Raw genomic sequence first — 15,304 nt, forward strand, 5'->3', positions numbered from 1 at the left:
TCTGCGTTTCCTGGCTCTCCTCTTGCACTCAGATTTGTTTTTAAAAAGGATTGGTGTATTTTGCTGAGGAGGATCAAACACATCCAGCACATCCCAAGGGAGATGCAGGGAAGACCTTTCTGGTGCAAGGAGCTGCTGGGAAAGAGGTGACTCCAGCAGAGAACATTTGGGACTGGGATCTGGGCAGGAGCCTTGCACACCTGAGCTTTGTGGAGCATCCCTGAGCTTTTCCAGCAGCACCTCCTGGGTGCCCAGTGCCGAGGGATGAAGGGTTAAGCTGCAGGCTCTGCTGACTGCCTTGTGATGCAGTTGCTGGGGTGATTAGGAGAGCTCTGTGCCCTAAGAGGAATCACATGGGCTCCCCCTGGGTGCAGAGGTGCCCCTCTGGATCCCACCGCAGTTCCCTGCACTCAGTCTGGGAGCGTGGCTCTGCCATCCCTGTCCCACAGCCAGCCCCTCCGTCAAAGACGGGGAACAAAACAACTGCAGAGCATTTGAAAGCAAAATAAATAAACCTGGGGCTGCTCGGGGAGAGCTGGGACCAGAGGCACAATCAAATCTTCTATTTCTGGCGTTTTCTTTCAAAAGCAGATCCACAACAGGAACTTTTGATCATCAAGCCCTAAAGAAGGTGACTTCTGATATCCAAACCCCCAGAACCTGACTTCCCTCAATCAAAGGGATTGCCACAGGCCTCTGCTTTATCAGGTGGCTGGTGGGACTGGAGGAAATCCTGGGTTTCTGGGGGTTTGGGTGGCTGGTGGAAGTGCAGGAAATCCTGGGGCTTTATCGAAGGCCAGCAGCCTGGAGTTGAGAGGACAATGTGACAATCTCTGTTTGCAAAGCATCTTCCAGCAGGAAGGTCCCCAGGATGTCCCTGGGGCATCACCTTGGTGACAGCACGTCGCGGTGTGAGAAAGTTTGGAGGAGTCAGTCCTTGCTTGAGATGAGTTTTGGGGTCATCATGTGGGGATGAACGCAGCTGGAGTGATCCCTGAAAAACTGGAGGGAAAACGTGCCCCGTGCTCAGCATATCCCAAAAAGCAGCAGGGAGATAATGAAAATAATTTCATCCTAAGAGCAGCTCTTGCCTCCAGGTTTCTCTGGAGGCCTTTGGGGTTCAGAGCCCATGGCACTGAGCAGGGTTTGTGTCCTGCAGGTGATGTGGAAAACCTGACCCCTGAGAAATCCTTCGAGGGCACCAAGGTGGGCGTTGGGAACATCGTGCTGGCTCTGTACAGCGGCCTCTTTGCCTATGGAGGATGGTAAGGCACAGCCCTCTCTTCTCTCCCGGCCACACTGAGCTCAATTCCAGCTCCAATTATTCCAAACTGAAGCTCCTGCAGGGCTCCTTTGTCAGTCCTCTGAGCACCTGCTCTCGATTTGCTGTGAAAAGAGGCCACTTGTAGCCATCCTCATCATGCAATGATTTGGGTTGGGAGGGACCTTCAGGATCATCCAGTGGGCAGGGACACCTCCCACCACCCCAGGTTGCTCCAAGCCCTGTCCAGCCTGGCCTTGGACGTCAGCCATCCTAAGTTTCCCACAGGATCAGTGCCTGTGCCCCTCCTGGAATCCCTGTGCACATGAGTTAAACTGGAGGGGTTATTTAAGCAGAATTAACCTCTGTCCTTTTGAAATTACAGGAATTACTTGAATTTTGTGACAGAAGAGATGATAAATCCCTACAGGTAGGTGTGAGTCCTGGCATGACTTCCCTGGGGGAAAAGCTGCTGTTTTGGGGAAGCCCCTTCCTCGTGTGTTTAACAGAGGAGGAAGCCAAGGTCTTCATCTGGAAAAAGAGAAAACAAGATGAATTAATGACCTTCCACCTCCCTGGAATCAGGGAAATGGAACAAAAACCCCTGCAGGAGCAGGGCTGCTGTTTTCCCTGCTCTCCCGTGCCGTGTTATCAGCACTGGGAGAAATCTCTGCTTCCTTGGCCTGACACCTCTGTGAGTTATGGGCCAGGAAAGAGCACTCAGGGCTTTATTGCTGCCTTGGTTCAACTCCCACTGAGCATTTGTGCTGCTGTCCATGTGTTTGTGCTGCTCTCCATGTGTTGGTCCCGTGCTCTTCCCATCCTGTTGAGCAAGAGCTGCTTCCTGCTCTGCCCGTGCCTCTCGGGGTTATTTGGGGCTCTCAGCAGAGCAGGACAGTGCTGAGAAATCCCTTCTGCTCCTGGGAAGGTGCCTGGGAGCTGCTGAGAGCTTGGGGGCACTTGTGCAAGAGCCCATCCTGGCTGCCCCTGGGGGTGCTTTGGTCCTGCTGGGAAGCACAGGGCTGGATCCACCCCCTCCCAGAGAAACAGCAAAAGGGGGGCTGCATTTTGCAATTATTTTCATGTCTGCTGGATGCAATCCTGGTATTTGACTCTGCTCCTGCAGCTTGGAGCTCTGCTGGAGCAATTAGAGTGGCACCAAGCAGGGTTTCCTGTTACACTTTCCCTTCACAAATGAAACTAAACTGTTGAGAAAGGCAAATTTGTACCAATGTAGGCTGTTCACAGACCCACTTAGGCTGTGCCTGAGCTCCTTTCCTTTGAGTTCCCTCAGTCCAAACAGCTGAGTTTAGGTAGAACCTAAAACTGCCCAGTGCACCCCTGAAATTCCCATTTCCCCCAGGAATCCCCCCAGGACAAGGGAGCCCTTTTGTCCGGAGAGAATCCCTGTGCTGGTGCCACTGGGTATTTTTAATTAAAAATGATCTTGGATTCCTGCTTGCCCAGGCAGCCAGGGCCTCTCCATGCAAAAAATCCCTTCTGCCATCATCCTTCCCTCTCCATCTGCAGTTCAGGGGCCACTCAGTCCTTGGGGCTGGAAAAGACCTTTAAGGCTGTGAACCAGCACCATGTTCACCACTAAGCATGGCTTCAAGTGCCACATCCATGTGTTTTTGAGGGATGGGGAGTCCCCCACTCCTTGGGCAGCCTGTTCCCATGTGGATATCCCCTGTCCCATGGGAGCAGTGTGTGCCTGGGACACTGCACAGCAGAACAGAGCAGCTCAAAGTGAGCTCAGGAGGCTGGGAATCCCTCCTCAGAGCTGCTCCAGGACAATGGATGTTTTTTTCCCTAGAAACCTGCCCCTGGCTATCATCATCTCCCTGCCTGTGGTCACGCTGGTGTATGTGCTGACCAACTTGGCTTACTTCACCACGCTGAGCACCGAGCAGATGCTGACGTCCGAGGCCGTGGCCGTGGTAAGATCCCTCTGCTCCAGCCTGACTCATCCCAGGGCAGGTGGAATCAGCCTTGGAATCACTGCACACATCTCCTGCTTCGTTCCAGGCTGCTCAGGGCTGCTTGCTGAAACCCTGATGTTGAGCAGGAGATAAGGAGCAGGGAAGAAAAGCGTGATCCTGAGGGGATTATCCTGGGCAGCAGTGAGGGTGGCACTCAGTGCTGCTTTTCCTTCTGAGCTAGGGAAGGTTGCTGCTGGCCTTGTGACTGCCCATCAGTTACCAGAGCTTGATATTTATGGAGAAAGGTCACTCAGTCAACACTGAACTGGATTGTTCTCTCTCCGTGTCTTCCTTGTTTTAATTAAGAGAGAAAAAGAATACTTCTGTTAGTTAAAATGCCAGTGTGGTCAGGAACCCTGGTGGCTTCAGAAGGGAGCAGACCTTGCAGTCTGAGCCTGACCAGGATTGCTCAGTCCTTCAGGGGGAGTCTCCCAGCCCAGGATGAGCTGAGCCCCTCAGGTGACACTGCTCCATCCTTTGGGTTGGGACAGAGACCCTGCTCCAGCCACAGCCTGTGCTGCAGGAGATCCTGGAATGGTTTGGGTGGGAAGGGACCTGAAAGCTCATCCCATCCCACCCCCTGCCATGGGCAGGGACACCTTCCACTATCCCAGGTTCTCCAAGCAGCCTGGAACTGGAACAGCAGAGGCTGGAAATCAATCCTGCATTGTTGCTGCAAACCTGCAGTGGAGCAGCACAGGCTCAGCCTGTGACAAAAAGCTGCAGGGCCAGGTCCCTGTGTGTCCCCAGGGCTGGCTCCCAGCTCCTGCCTCAGCACTTGGCAGGAGCTGCTGTCTGAGTTTCCTCACAGTTTCCGTTTGGTCTTGAACTTTCTGATAGCTGGTGGGTAAATGTCGTGTCCTGGCCCCGAGGGAAGGGCTGGCTGCCAATGTGTTTCAGCAATTCCACAATCTGCTTTTTCAGGAAAGGGGAGCAGCACATGGGAATATGGGAAACTCCGTCACAGCTCCAGCACTGAGCTGTGGCATTTGTTGGGATTTCTCCAAATACTCTTTGTAGGCAGCTCTGAGTTTTTTGGGACATTGTGAATGTGAAATGTCTCTTGTTGTCCCCCATTTAGGATTTTGGGAACTACCACCTCGGTGTCATGTCCTGGATCATCCCTGTCTTTGTTGGGCTCTCGTGCTTTGGGTCTGTCAATGGATCTCTTTTCACTTCTTCCCGGTAGGTTCCTTGCTCAATCCTGTGGGTTTTGTTTACAAGCTGTGCTCAGTTCCTCACCCTTTGGAGTTCTCCTCCAGAGAATGGCTCTGGGCAGACACAAAGTCTGGAGGGCCTGGAGGCCACGTGGGGAATGCAGGAAGACAAAGTCAGACTTCAAACCAGATTAAAGGCAACCTTTCAGTAGTGTCAATCTTCTGTTCCTCAGGCAAAGTCCTGGTGAGGTCAATAAACAGAACCAGACACAGGCTCAGGGCTTGGGGCTGCTGAGAAAGTGCATTTTATGAGAAGCAGAAAGTTGGGAAACTTGAGGGCTGAGAATCCCTCGGGAAAGGGAGAAAGGCTGGGCAGGGGCAGGACTGAGATGGTTCCGGCTCTGACACATCCCTGGGTTGCCTGAGGAGTCACTTAACTGCTGTCCCTGGAGAGCAGGGTAGCAATCCATCCTTCCTGCATTCCTTGGCCATGTCCCTGGTGAGCAGGGCCTGCTGTTCAGTCCTGTGTTCCACTCCTGCCTCGGGGCCAGCAGGGCTGAGCTCGGGCTGGCCCCACTAGTTCTGTGCTGAGCACAGAGCCCCTGTGACTGGGCTGTGTCCCCTCTCTCTCTGTGTCCCCTGCCAGGCTGTTCTTCGTGGGATCCCGAGAGGGGCACCTGCCTTCCATCCTGTCCATGATCCACCCCCGGCTGCTCACCCCCGTCCCGTCCCTCGTGTTCACGGTGAGCCCTGGGGGGATGGAGCAGGGCTGGGATCCCACTGGGATGGAGCCACAGCCATTCCTGCATGTGCCCGCAGGAGATGGACCCTTCCCATCGTGTCTTCATTGTCCACTTCTGGCTTGAATTCTTGCCATCCCTAGAAGTATCCAAGGCCAGGCTGGACAAGGCCTGGAGGAACCTGGGATAGGGGAAGGTGTCCCTGCCCCTGGCAGGAGGTTGGAACTAGAGGTCCTTTAAGCTTTGAGGTCCTTCCAACCCAAACCATTCCATGATCCTATGAAATGGTTCCAGGCACCAATTGAAAATAGCTTAAATAAGTTAAAAATAGTCAGTGGGATCCCTTTTCTGGCAGGTATTTCCCCTAAATACCCCTGTTTAGTGTTGTAACATAGGTGGTTTTGCCTGCTCCCTTTCCTAATGGCCTTTTCCCTGGATTCAGTGTGTCATGACCCTGCTCTATGCCTTCTCCAACAACATCTTCTCAGTCATCAACTTCTTCAGCTTCTTCAACTGGCTGTGTGTGGCCCTGGCCATCATTGGGATGATGTGGCTGCGCTACAAGAAGCCAGAGCTGGAGAGGCCCATCAAGGTGAGAATGGGGTGGGCAGTGCCAGGGGACCCCTCCCCAGCTCCTTCCCAGCACCAGGGGAGGCTCAGCTGCTGGTCCTGCATGGAAATGGAGCTGGGACTGCAGGGAAATGTTGTGTTGTAGAGTTAAAGGAGATGTCCCTGCTGCTGAATCCCTGCAGGAGCACAAAGAGCTGCCTTGGGGACAGCACAGTGAGGGAGCTCTGGGCAACAGGGACAGGGTGGGATTACTCTCCATGAGTGCCAGGACAGATCGCAGGCTGTGGCTCTCAGTGTAACACTCTGTACCCCCGTGGAATTCCCCTAAAATAGTTTTCTGCTAAAGCAGCCGGCCCCGTGCCGAGCTCTGTCCCCAGTGTCCTTGGCCAGCTTGGCAGCCCCATGTCCCATCTGGGGGGAGGCCAAGATCCTGTCAGCCCCCAGTGCCTCTCCCCCAAAAGCTGTTTCTCCCCCATCCCACAGCACACTCGGGTCCGTGCCAGGCAGCAGCACCCACAGGGAAACAAACCCACGGGCCTGGACTGGTGCCTTCCCAAAGGGAATCTGTGCTGGCTCTTCCCTTAGCTTTTGGGGTTTTCTTCTCAAAGCTGGGCTGCTCTGGTGGGTGCCCTGCTTGGAGTCCCCTGGGAAACAGCCACAGCTTGTGCTGTGCCTCTGCTGGCTTTGGAGTTTGATAGTGATGATTTGGGTATGGAATTATGGAACTGAGGTCCAAAAAGGTGCTGAGAAAGGCTCTTGGCCATGGGGAGACAATAATTCTGTTCCTCCCCAGGCTGGATAAGCTCTGGCACATCTCCTAAGCTGTCCCTTGCTCCCTGCTCAGGTGAACATCTGCCTGCCCATCTTCTTCATCCTGGCCTGCCTGTTCCTCATCGCCGTTTCCTTCTGGATGACGCCCAAGGAGTGTGGGATCGGCTTTGCCATCATCCTCAGTGGGATCCCCATTTACTTCTTCGGGGTCTGGTGGCAAAACAAGCCCAAGTGGGTTCTCCAAGGCATCTGTGAGTATCTCCAGGGAGGAGCAGCTTTGGCTCCCAAAAGATTTCCCAGTGCTGTGCTGCAGTGCAGGCTCTGCTCCCTCTGGAGAAGCTTCCAGAATCCTGGCTCTGCTCCATTCTTCTTTCATGGGAACAAGTTAATCCTGATGATTGCCATGTGTGCCAAGCATCCAAAATGCATCCTGATTTGCAATAATGGCAAAGTCTGGGACCAATATCATGTTTTGTGGGGGGGGGGTTTAATCCTGCCTAAGAGGTTGTTAGCAGCAGAGCAGAATTCCCTGCTCCTAGAAAAGCTCAGAGCCAAGGCTTTGCTCAGCAAAGAATCCTTTCCCAGTGGTCTAGGAAGGATTGAGCACAGCTGGCCTCAGTTTGACAGCTGAAAATCCACAATTAGTCCCAACCCATGGCTTAGGCAGTGCTGACATTTGGGATCCAGACAAAGCTTTCCTTGCCATCCTCCTGTGGCAGCAGAGCAGAGGGAAGGGAAGCTCCCCTGGATGTTTTCTCTCACAAGGCCAGGGTGTGTTTGGTGGGATGGAGAGGCTGTGCTTGGCACACAGAACCTCAACAACTGAGCTCAGAAAGTCAATCCCTGCTGCCCAAGTAACTGAGCTCAGCAGCTGCTTCCCTGCTCTCCTGCAAGGGGCTGACCTAGAAAAGCAGGCAAGGAGAAGTGCCCAGCCTTAGCTGGGTGTTTCATGAGGAAGAGAAAAGCTTTCAGCAGCACTCAGCACTTGTTATTCTTCTTTTCCCCCTGTCTCTGTCTGTTCCTCTGTCCCACACTCACTTTTTTATCCTGGGTATTAGGCTCAGTTCCTGGAAAAGCCATTTTTGCAATGCCTGGGTAGTAAATTACCATATTCATTGTTTTTCTCCACCAAAGGATTGTAAAGAGAATATTGAAAATATTCTGGGAACAGACTGTTATAATTCTGCAAATGTCCAGTGAGAAACACAGGAACTTTAAAACTGATTTATTGAATAAATGGAATGGATTGGAATTCTTGGAATATTTCAAGCCTTCAGCTGTACTTGGACTCATGGTGGGGAGGCCGAGGGCTCAGCCCTTCCCTCATGGACCCAGGTTTGTGCTGGGGGTGATCCCTGACCTCTCCTTTGCTTTCTCTGCAGTCTCCACCACCGTGCTGTGCCAGAAGCTGATGGAGGTGGTTCCTCAGGAATCCTAGGCAGGACAAGCAGGGACTCTGAGCTCGAGGAAACGCACAAGGTTATTCTGAGATGACACAAGGATCTGACCCCTCACTCCCCAGTCCCAGGCACCAGAGCTGCCTCCTGCTGCCACCACTGCCCCGAGGCTCTGCTCACCTCCTGCAGCCCCTCCAGCGCCTCCCAGCCCTGCAGAGCAGCCAGAAGTCCTTGGTACGAGCCAGGAGGAGGAATTCCAAAGGGCACTTCCAGGGGCGTGCTGCCTGTGCCCTCTGAGTGTGTGTGAGGGCTGTGCTTGGCTCTGGGGGCTCCTTTGCTTTGGCTCTGGGATCTGCTGGAGCCTGATTTGAGTGTTCAGAGTGCCTGGGGGGGGCTGGGGCTGCCACAGAGCCCTGGGGGGGTCCTGAGCTGCCTTACCTGGCCCAGGTGGGGGTGGGAAGCAGAGGTTGGCTGATGTTGTCTCATTCCCCCAAAGTCACACCCCCATGTGCTGCTGGACACTGGACGTGGGGGACTCTGAGTGTCACTGTGCTCCTCACTCAGAGCCCTGCCACCCTTTGGATCTGGGTCACCACTCTCAGATCCAAGGCAGCTCCCTGCTGCTGAGCCAGTCCTGCAGGATGTTCTTCCCCACAGTGCCCATCCCTGGGAGTGAGCACTGAGGGGGGAGTTCCTGCTGAGAACCCCAGGAGCTGCAGTCAGCATCCAAGTCCTTGGCTTGCTCATTCCATGCTTTTCTGTGCCAGGCTTTCATCCAGCATGGCATGAGCAGCTCTGTGCTCTCTCTCATGGCTCTGCTCAGGGAGCCATGTTTGCCCCTAAATCACCTGCAGAGAGAAATAAGGGGTGGGACATTCCCTGGGGTCTCTCTGTGCACTGCTGGCACTGTTCCCTTTGTCCTGCTGTGTTTCCTCTGGAATGTGTCACGGAGATGGGACCAGCTGGCTCTGGGCTGTGGAGAAGGACAGATGTCCTGGCTGGCTGGAGCCTCCTCGGGCTGCTGGAGATCATGGAATGGTTGGGTGGGAAGGGACCTTACAGCCCATCCAGTGCCACCCCTGCCATGGACACCTCCCACTGTCCCAGGCTGCTCCAAACCCTGTCCAGCCTGGCCTTGGGCACTGCCAGGGATCCAGGGGCAGCCACAGCTGCTCTGGGCACCTGTGCCAGGACCTGCCCACCTCTGAGTAATGAGATTTAGCTCTGCTCTAAGGAGCAGGGCCTGGGCCTGATCCTCCTTTGTGCATCAGGTCTGGCTTGATGAGATCCCAGCACCACCCTCCTGTTCCAGGAGCAATCCCTGAGCACAATCCATGGTCTGCATGTGAAATCCTGGTTTGCTGTTGTGGGTGGTGCCATCCCATCCCTGAGCACCTCAGAATTCCTGTAGTTCCCAAGTAGTCAGCACTGTCCCGAGGGACACGTTGCTTTCTTTGCTCCAAAGTGTCACCTTTTGGAAAGCTGCAGTTCCTGAACCATTTGCTCATTGTGCCTCTGTGCTCTGACATCACCTGGAATTCTGATCTTTCCCCACTGGAGCTGCTTTGCTGTCTCTGTTGCAGATCTTTGTGCTCGTGCTTTGTGCAGGTGGCTTGGTGAACTATTCCCCATTTTGTTTTAATCTTGGCCGTTGGGAAGCCAGGGTGCTCCAGGAGCTGTCACTTCCCACTGGATTCTCCTTGCAGCAGAGTTCTGTGGGTTGAAGGGGCATTAAGGACACCCTGGTGCTCACTCACTTTGTGCTGGGAAGTTCTGCAGCTGTGCTGGGGCAGGGGCAGCTCCTGCCCAGCTCTGTGGCCGTGTCCAGGTGCAGCTCCACACTCCCACTTTGCCAGCCCCGTGTCCTGCTCCGAGGCAGGAACAGGGGAGACAATCAGCTCTTTATTCCATGGCAGCTGGGGTGGAGATTCCCAAATCTGCTCAGTGACAGTGTGGAGATATCCAGTGACAGTGTGGAGATTCCTAATCCAGCTCAGTGACAGTGTGGAGATTCTCAGTGTCAGTGTGGAGATTCCCAGTCCAGCTCTCTGGGAGCTGAGTTAATCCATGAGGATTTGCAGCTGCTTTGGGAATATCCAGGGGGCAGACCCCAAGATTTTTGGCCGGTGCAATGAGTTGGAGCATCTCAGATCCAATGCCAGTGGAGAGGCTTTGGCATAAATAAGGTCATGAATCACAAAACCTGAACTCGAGTTTTGGCTTCTTCCAGCTGAAGGCTGAGATGGTTTTGAGCAGTGATGGGAAATCACAGCTCCTGCTGGACCTGCTCCATGGAGAGAGGACCTCAATCTGTCACTTGCCACTCAAGGTGCAGGTTTTTTTGGCTGTGAGGTTCAGGGCAGCTCCTGCAGGGCCTGGGTTCAGCGTGGGGGCTCTCAGTGTCAAAACCCACCAGCAGAATTCCTTGGGATGCAAAGCAAAGGCATTGGAATCTCGGCCACCTCAACCCAAAGTCAGCTCCCTCCACAGAGAGCTCAGGTATGGGGCCAGGCCTCCCAAAGGCTGGCTGGGGCACATTGTCCATCAGGTGATGACCATCACAGTGTCCTCCTGGTGACCCTTTCACACTGCTTTGAAAGAGGAGCTGTCACACTAAAAAGTATTTTTTAAGCAATCAACGGATTTTAATTAAATCCTTAACTGGCTTGCTTTGCTTTTCGTGAATTTCCATAATTTCTCACTTGCTGCTGAAGATTTTCTCTTGTATTAACCTGAGGCTCTGATCCCACCTCTGGGCACCTCATCAGCATCTCCTTGGCAGTAGAGGTTTAGGAAGAAACTGAACCAGGTACCAGCACAGAGCCATAAAAAGGCTGAATTTGGTCAGCCACAGCTCACATCTCAAAGTTGATCTGCCAAAAAGCTGATTTCTTTCACCCTGGAGTCATTGATCCCCCATAGCTGCCCTCCACCAGAGCTTGGTGGCACGGCTGGAAGAGCTTGGGTTGGTTTTTCCTGGAGGTTTGGGAGATCCTGAGGAATGGGGTAAAACTGAATTTCATTTTAGAAAGAAAAGGCCACAAGTAGTTTCTGCTATCATGGAAATGGCTGCCACAGCCTCTGCTGTCTGCTTGGCAGCTTTTCCCTTGGATCAGCAACATCTGCCCCCAGCTTCTGCTGTTCTGATGGGTTTGGGTGTGGGAAAGGGAGAATTCACCCCTGGGAAAGACCTTGCTGCTTGTTTTCCTCAGACATGGAGTGAGATGTGTCAGGGAGGGCAGGGGAGTGACAGAGTTCCCAGTTTCCCATCACTGCCAGCACCGGAGGTGGGATTTTCCCTGTTGTGCTCTTTGGAGCCTGTGGTCAGGCAGGGAGGGAGATGAACCCCCCCACCAGGATCCTGCAGCCACAGTGACCTACAGGAGGTTCCACAGAAATCTGTTCCATTGGCAGCTCCCTGCAAGTCCTGCTGGGGCTGCTCTGTCCATGGAATTCAGGTTGGAAAAGACCTTGCAGGTCATGGATCTCATGGCTGTGCTGTGATCCTGTGCTCCTGAGCTGGCCCCAGCTTCCAATTCCTGCTCCCCTCCAGTCGTTCTGAGTTCAGGCTCCCAGGCTGGCAGATGTTGTTTGGGCTGTTCACAGAATTGCATCCCGCAGGGATTGCTAAACAGAGCAGGAGCTGCTGGCCAGGCACTTCCATACCCATTGGGTTCCTCTTTCTAAATGAACCCTTCCTCCAGCTGGGAGGGGAACCAGCCCTGCAAGAACCAGGGGGATTTATGTCATCGTGATGGACTTTTAATGATTTTTTTTTTAAAACTTCCTGCAGAATTTGCAGTGGTTTCCATCTCAGACACCATGTTCTGGTAAACAGGCTTTTGTTTGGAACGGCCCCCTTGGTGGTCACAGAGTTCAAAGGGACTCTGCCACAGTTGAACAAACTTTAAAGGCCCTTCAGCTGGATTGGAACTCCTGGGAAGTGGCTTTGTTGCTGTCCAAGTCCTCTCCCAGTGGGTGGCTCAGGCAAGGGAGTAAATTGGGTTCCTCCAGGGGCTGCTCCGTGGTGAGTCCAGGCAGGGGCAGTGGGGCTGTTCCCTGGAGCTGTGACTTCCCAACCCTGGAGGGATATTCCCAGTGGCAGAGTCCTGGTCTGGCTGCAGGGAATCCCAGGGAATGTTTCCACTCAGTCTGGGAAGGTACCTGTGCCTTCAGCTCTCGGGCTTTAATAGAAAATCCAATTGCAAAACAAATCCTTGAGGAAATTGCCAAATCGGTTGTCCTTACACAACTTGGGCTGCTCCCATGGGATGCCAGCTCTTCCTCCATCCACTCTGCAACCTCCTGATGTGAAATTGGGAAATGGCTGGAACAAAGAAGCTCCTGGAGCTTGGGAAAGGGCAGCCCCAGGGCAGGGTGGCTCCAGGCTGGTGCCCTGGCTGGGACCCCAGGGATTGAATCCCAGCCTGTGCCTCAGCCAGAACCAGCCACGCCTGGTGCCAAGGAGGGAGATCCTGCAGGGCTGGGAATCTGCTCCTCCATCCTGCAGGGCTGGAAATCTGCTCCTCCATCCTGCAGGGATGGGAATCTGCTCCTCCATCCCTGCAGGGATGGGAATCTGCTCCTCATCCCTGCCAGAACATCCTGGAGACCTCGGTGCTGAGGGAAGCTCCAGGGGCTCCTCATTCTGGGTGTCTCCTTGAGGAGTTACACCCAGGATTGTGCTGGCTTTGCCTGGGCTCGAGTTCTTCCCAGTTGGAACTGGAACTGGAACTGGGTTGGGAACGTGTGGGGGATGCTGCTGAGCTCCCATTTGATGATGCAGTGGTAGGAAACGTGGCTCGGGGTCGGTGATCCCAAAGGATCCCATGTCCAGAGGATTATTCCTTGCCTGAGATGGGGTGTTGCTTCCTCCAGCTGTGGAAGTGGTAATGAGTAAAAATAAAAAGTATTTTTTTAAACACTGAATTAATTTCTAAACTGCCTAAAAGAGACTTTATAGCTACACCTGAGTTCCTCCCCAGGGCTGACGTTGAGCCCAGCACAGGGGCTCCCTCATCCCGGGGTGTGGCTGTGCTGGATCCACGGCAGGCAGGGGAAACACCTCCTGGTTTGTTCAGAGGATGGGGCAGGTCCATGTCCCACCAAAATCCTTGGAGAGGGAGGATCCTGAGTGGTTCCCAGACCTCGCTCCCACCCTCAGAACAAAGGGAGGGTGACCTTCACTCCCTGTGGAGAATCTGACTTTTCAGACACTTTGCTTTGTATTTTTGTTGGTTTTTTTAAACACAGAAAAAATGAAAGCTCTTAACACACACAAGAAAACCTGAACCTGATTTACAATTTTGTTATATTTGGTTGCTTTAAAAAACCTGTTTTACTAATTTAAATATATCTGTAGATGACACTATATTTATTTGAAAGGGGTAAATATCTTTTAGTCTTAATTCTTCTCCACTAAGTGCTGTGTATTCCCAATGTTTGTGTTCCTGGCAGCACAGCAATTCCACTGACTGAGGGCTGGGCAGCCAGCAGCTCCTGAATCCAATGGCCTTGGACAACAAGATGTCTCTTGCAATGTAATTTTTTTTTTGGGTAGTATTTCTTGATTCTTTTATGTCTGTGGTTTAACAAATCTGTTCAATATTTGGGTTGTTCTATGTTTTGGGTTGTTTTGTTTTGTTTTTTTTAACAAAGAAAGCTGAATTACAACACTCTGGTTGCTGGTCTTTGCCTCAAAAAGTTTCCTTTTTCCATGATTACCCCACATCCATCAGCAGCTGGGTTTCCCAATATTCCTCTTGCCAGCTGGATTTAGGAGCTGGAGAGCATCCATGCTTCCATCTCCATCCTCCTTTTTAAATCCTAGATAATTTTCCTGGGGTTGAAACTAAGGGAATGGGGAAGTGGGAGAGCTTTGGGCACGAGGAGGGAGCAGAGGAGGAATATCCCAATTCCCAGGGTGTGTCCATAGTTCTGTGCAGCAGAATGAATGTCCAGCAGTAGGAAGGGACCATGTTTTTATGGGAGAAGTGCTGCAGTTCCTCTTCCCTGCCCATTCCAGGCTGCAGAAGAGGAGTTCCAGTGGGAAAGGAGCAGGGCAGGGATGCTCAGGCTCCCAGGGGTTGGTGGAGGATTTGATTTTGGGTTGCAGAGGGCAGAACTCCCAAGGTTTTCCTTCCTAAAGGAGAGGGTGGTGCTGGGGCTGTTCCCTCGGGACACAAACACATCCCAGAGGAAGAAATGGGCAGGAAAAGCTGTGGAGAAATCCCAGTGAAGTGGGACCTCAGTGGTGCCACATGGGCTGAGCAAATGTCACACAAATTCCACAGGTATGGTATGACAAGGAGGGACTCACTGAGCTTCCCCTGGGGTTTGGAAAAGGGAATTCTTGTTTGGGAGACAGGGAGCACTGATAGAAACAGTTACTAACAGAGGGAGCCCTGCAGGGCTCACCCAGGGATCATCTCCTGCACATGGGGCCTGGAAAAGGAGATGGACAGGCTGGAGAATGAGGAAATTCAGAGCCAGGGAGTGAAATCCCACTGGATGTGGGCAATCCCCATGGATCTGTGGGATGCTGCTCCAGCCCCTGCCCACCCCAGCAGTGACCCCTCCAGGGCTGGGCTCTGGGTGGGAGCAGGAGAGGACCTGGACATCCCACAAAGGCAGGAAGTGTCTGCTCACCCTGGGGCTGGGGTTGTGCTCAGACCTCTTTGCTTTGTGCATTGAAGTTCCCACAGCACAGACAAAAGGGTTTTTCATCTGGGGGACACTCTGTGAGTTCAGGGCAAACCTGGGGTGGGATCACACTCCTGCTGCACACATTCCCTACAGATCACCATTGTTGCTCACCAGACTGGGCCCTTTGGCTCCTGGCTCCCCCAGCTGACCTTTCCCTGGTGCCACTGTGCCCTCAGAATCCTGGAATGACCTTAAAGCTCATCTTGTTCCCACTAGCCCAGGTTGCTCCAAAGCCCTTGAACACCCCCAGGGATGGAGCAGCCACAGCAGAGAACAGACATGGATTCAGCAGTGGTGCCAGTGTGGCAGAGGAAGGCTCCTGGAGGGCTTTTCCTGGGAAGGACTCCTGGAATGGGAGCCACATGTGGCCCCAGCACTGTCCAGACACGTCCCCAGCTCTGCTCTTGTGGCTGCTGGGTTTGTCCCAGGGACTGGGGGTGCTGGGAGAGGGCAGCACATCCCTCTGGAGAACACACAGGGAGCAAGGCTGACATTTTCCCACCCTCAGACCAAGCTCAGGATATTTTTCTCCCCAAACCCAGGAGCTGCTGTGTGGGAGGGCTGTGGAGAACACAGGGAATGCCACCAAGGAAGGGTGAGCCCTTGGAGCAGCAGGTGGGAATGTCCCAGGACTGGGGGAATTGCAAAACCCATAAAACTGTTGTTCCTTTGAAGATTTGTGTGGAAGATGAAAGGCCCTAAATGTGTTTGGGTTGGGAAG

The 15,304-nt window shown here is 53.3% G+C and overlaps 1 protein-coding gene across 1 annotated transcript in view; it reads left to right on the plus strand.

Annotated features, from left to right (window-relative positions):
* SLC7A5 (solute carrier family 7 member 5) overlaps window positions 1-13,566 on the plus strand; it is a 30,867-nt gene extending 17,301 nt beyond the window's left edge. Inside the window, exons 3-10 of the mRNA XM_030955834.1 lie at window positions 1,160-1,265; window positions 1,647-1,691; window positions 3,078-3,201; window positions 4,325-4,428; window positions 5,047-5,143; window positions 5,583-5,732; window positions 6,555-6,732; window positions 7,864-13,566. Of these exons, the coding sequence (XP_030811694.1) occupies window positions 1,160-1,265; window positions 1,647-1,691; window positions 3,078-3,201; window positions 4,325-4,428; window positions 5,047-5,143; window positions 5,583-5,732; window positions 6,555-6,732; window positions 7,864-7,919 (860 nt within the window). The 3' untranslated portion in view covers window positions 7,920-13,566. The remainder of the gene's footprint in view (window positions 1-1,159; window positions 1,266-1,646; window positions 1,692-3,077; window positions 3,202-4,324; window positions 4,429-5,046; window positions 5,144-5,582; window positions 5,733-6,554; window positions 6,733-7,863) is intronic.
* Window positions 13,567-15,304: the final 1,738 nt, after the last annotated feature.

This window comes from Camarhynchus parvulus, chromosome 11 (genome assembly GCF_901933205.1).
Source record: "Camarhynchus parvulus chromosome 11, STF_HiC, whole genome shotgun sequence".
NCBI classification, from domain to species: domain Eukaryota; kingdom Metazoa; phylum Chordata; class Aves; order Passeriformes; family Thraupidae; genus Camarhynchus; species Camarhynchus parvulus.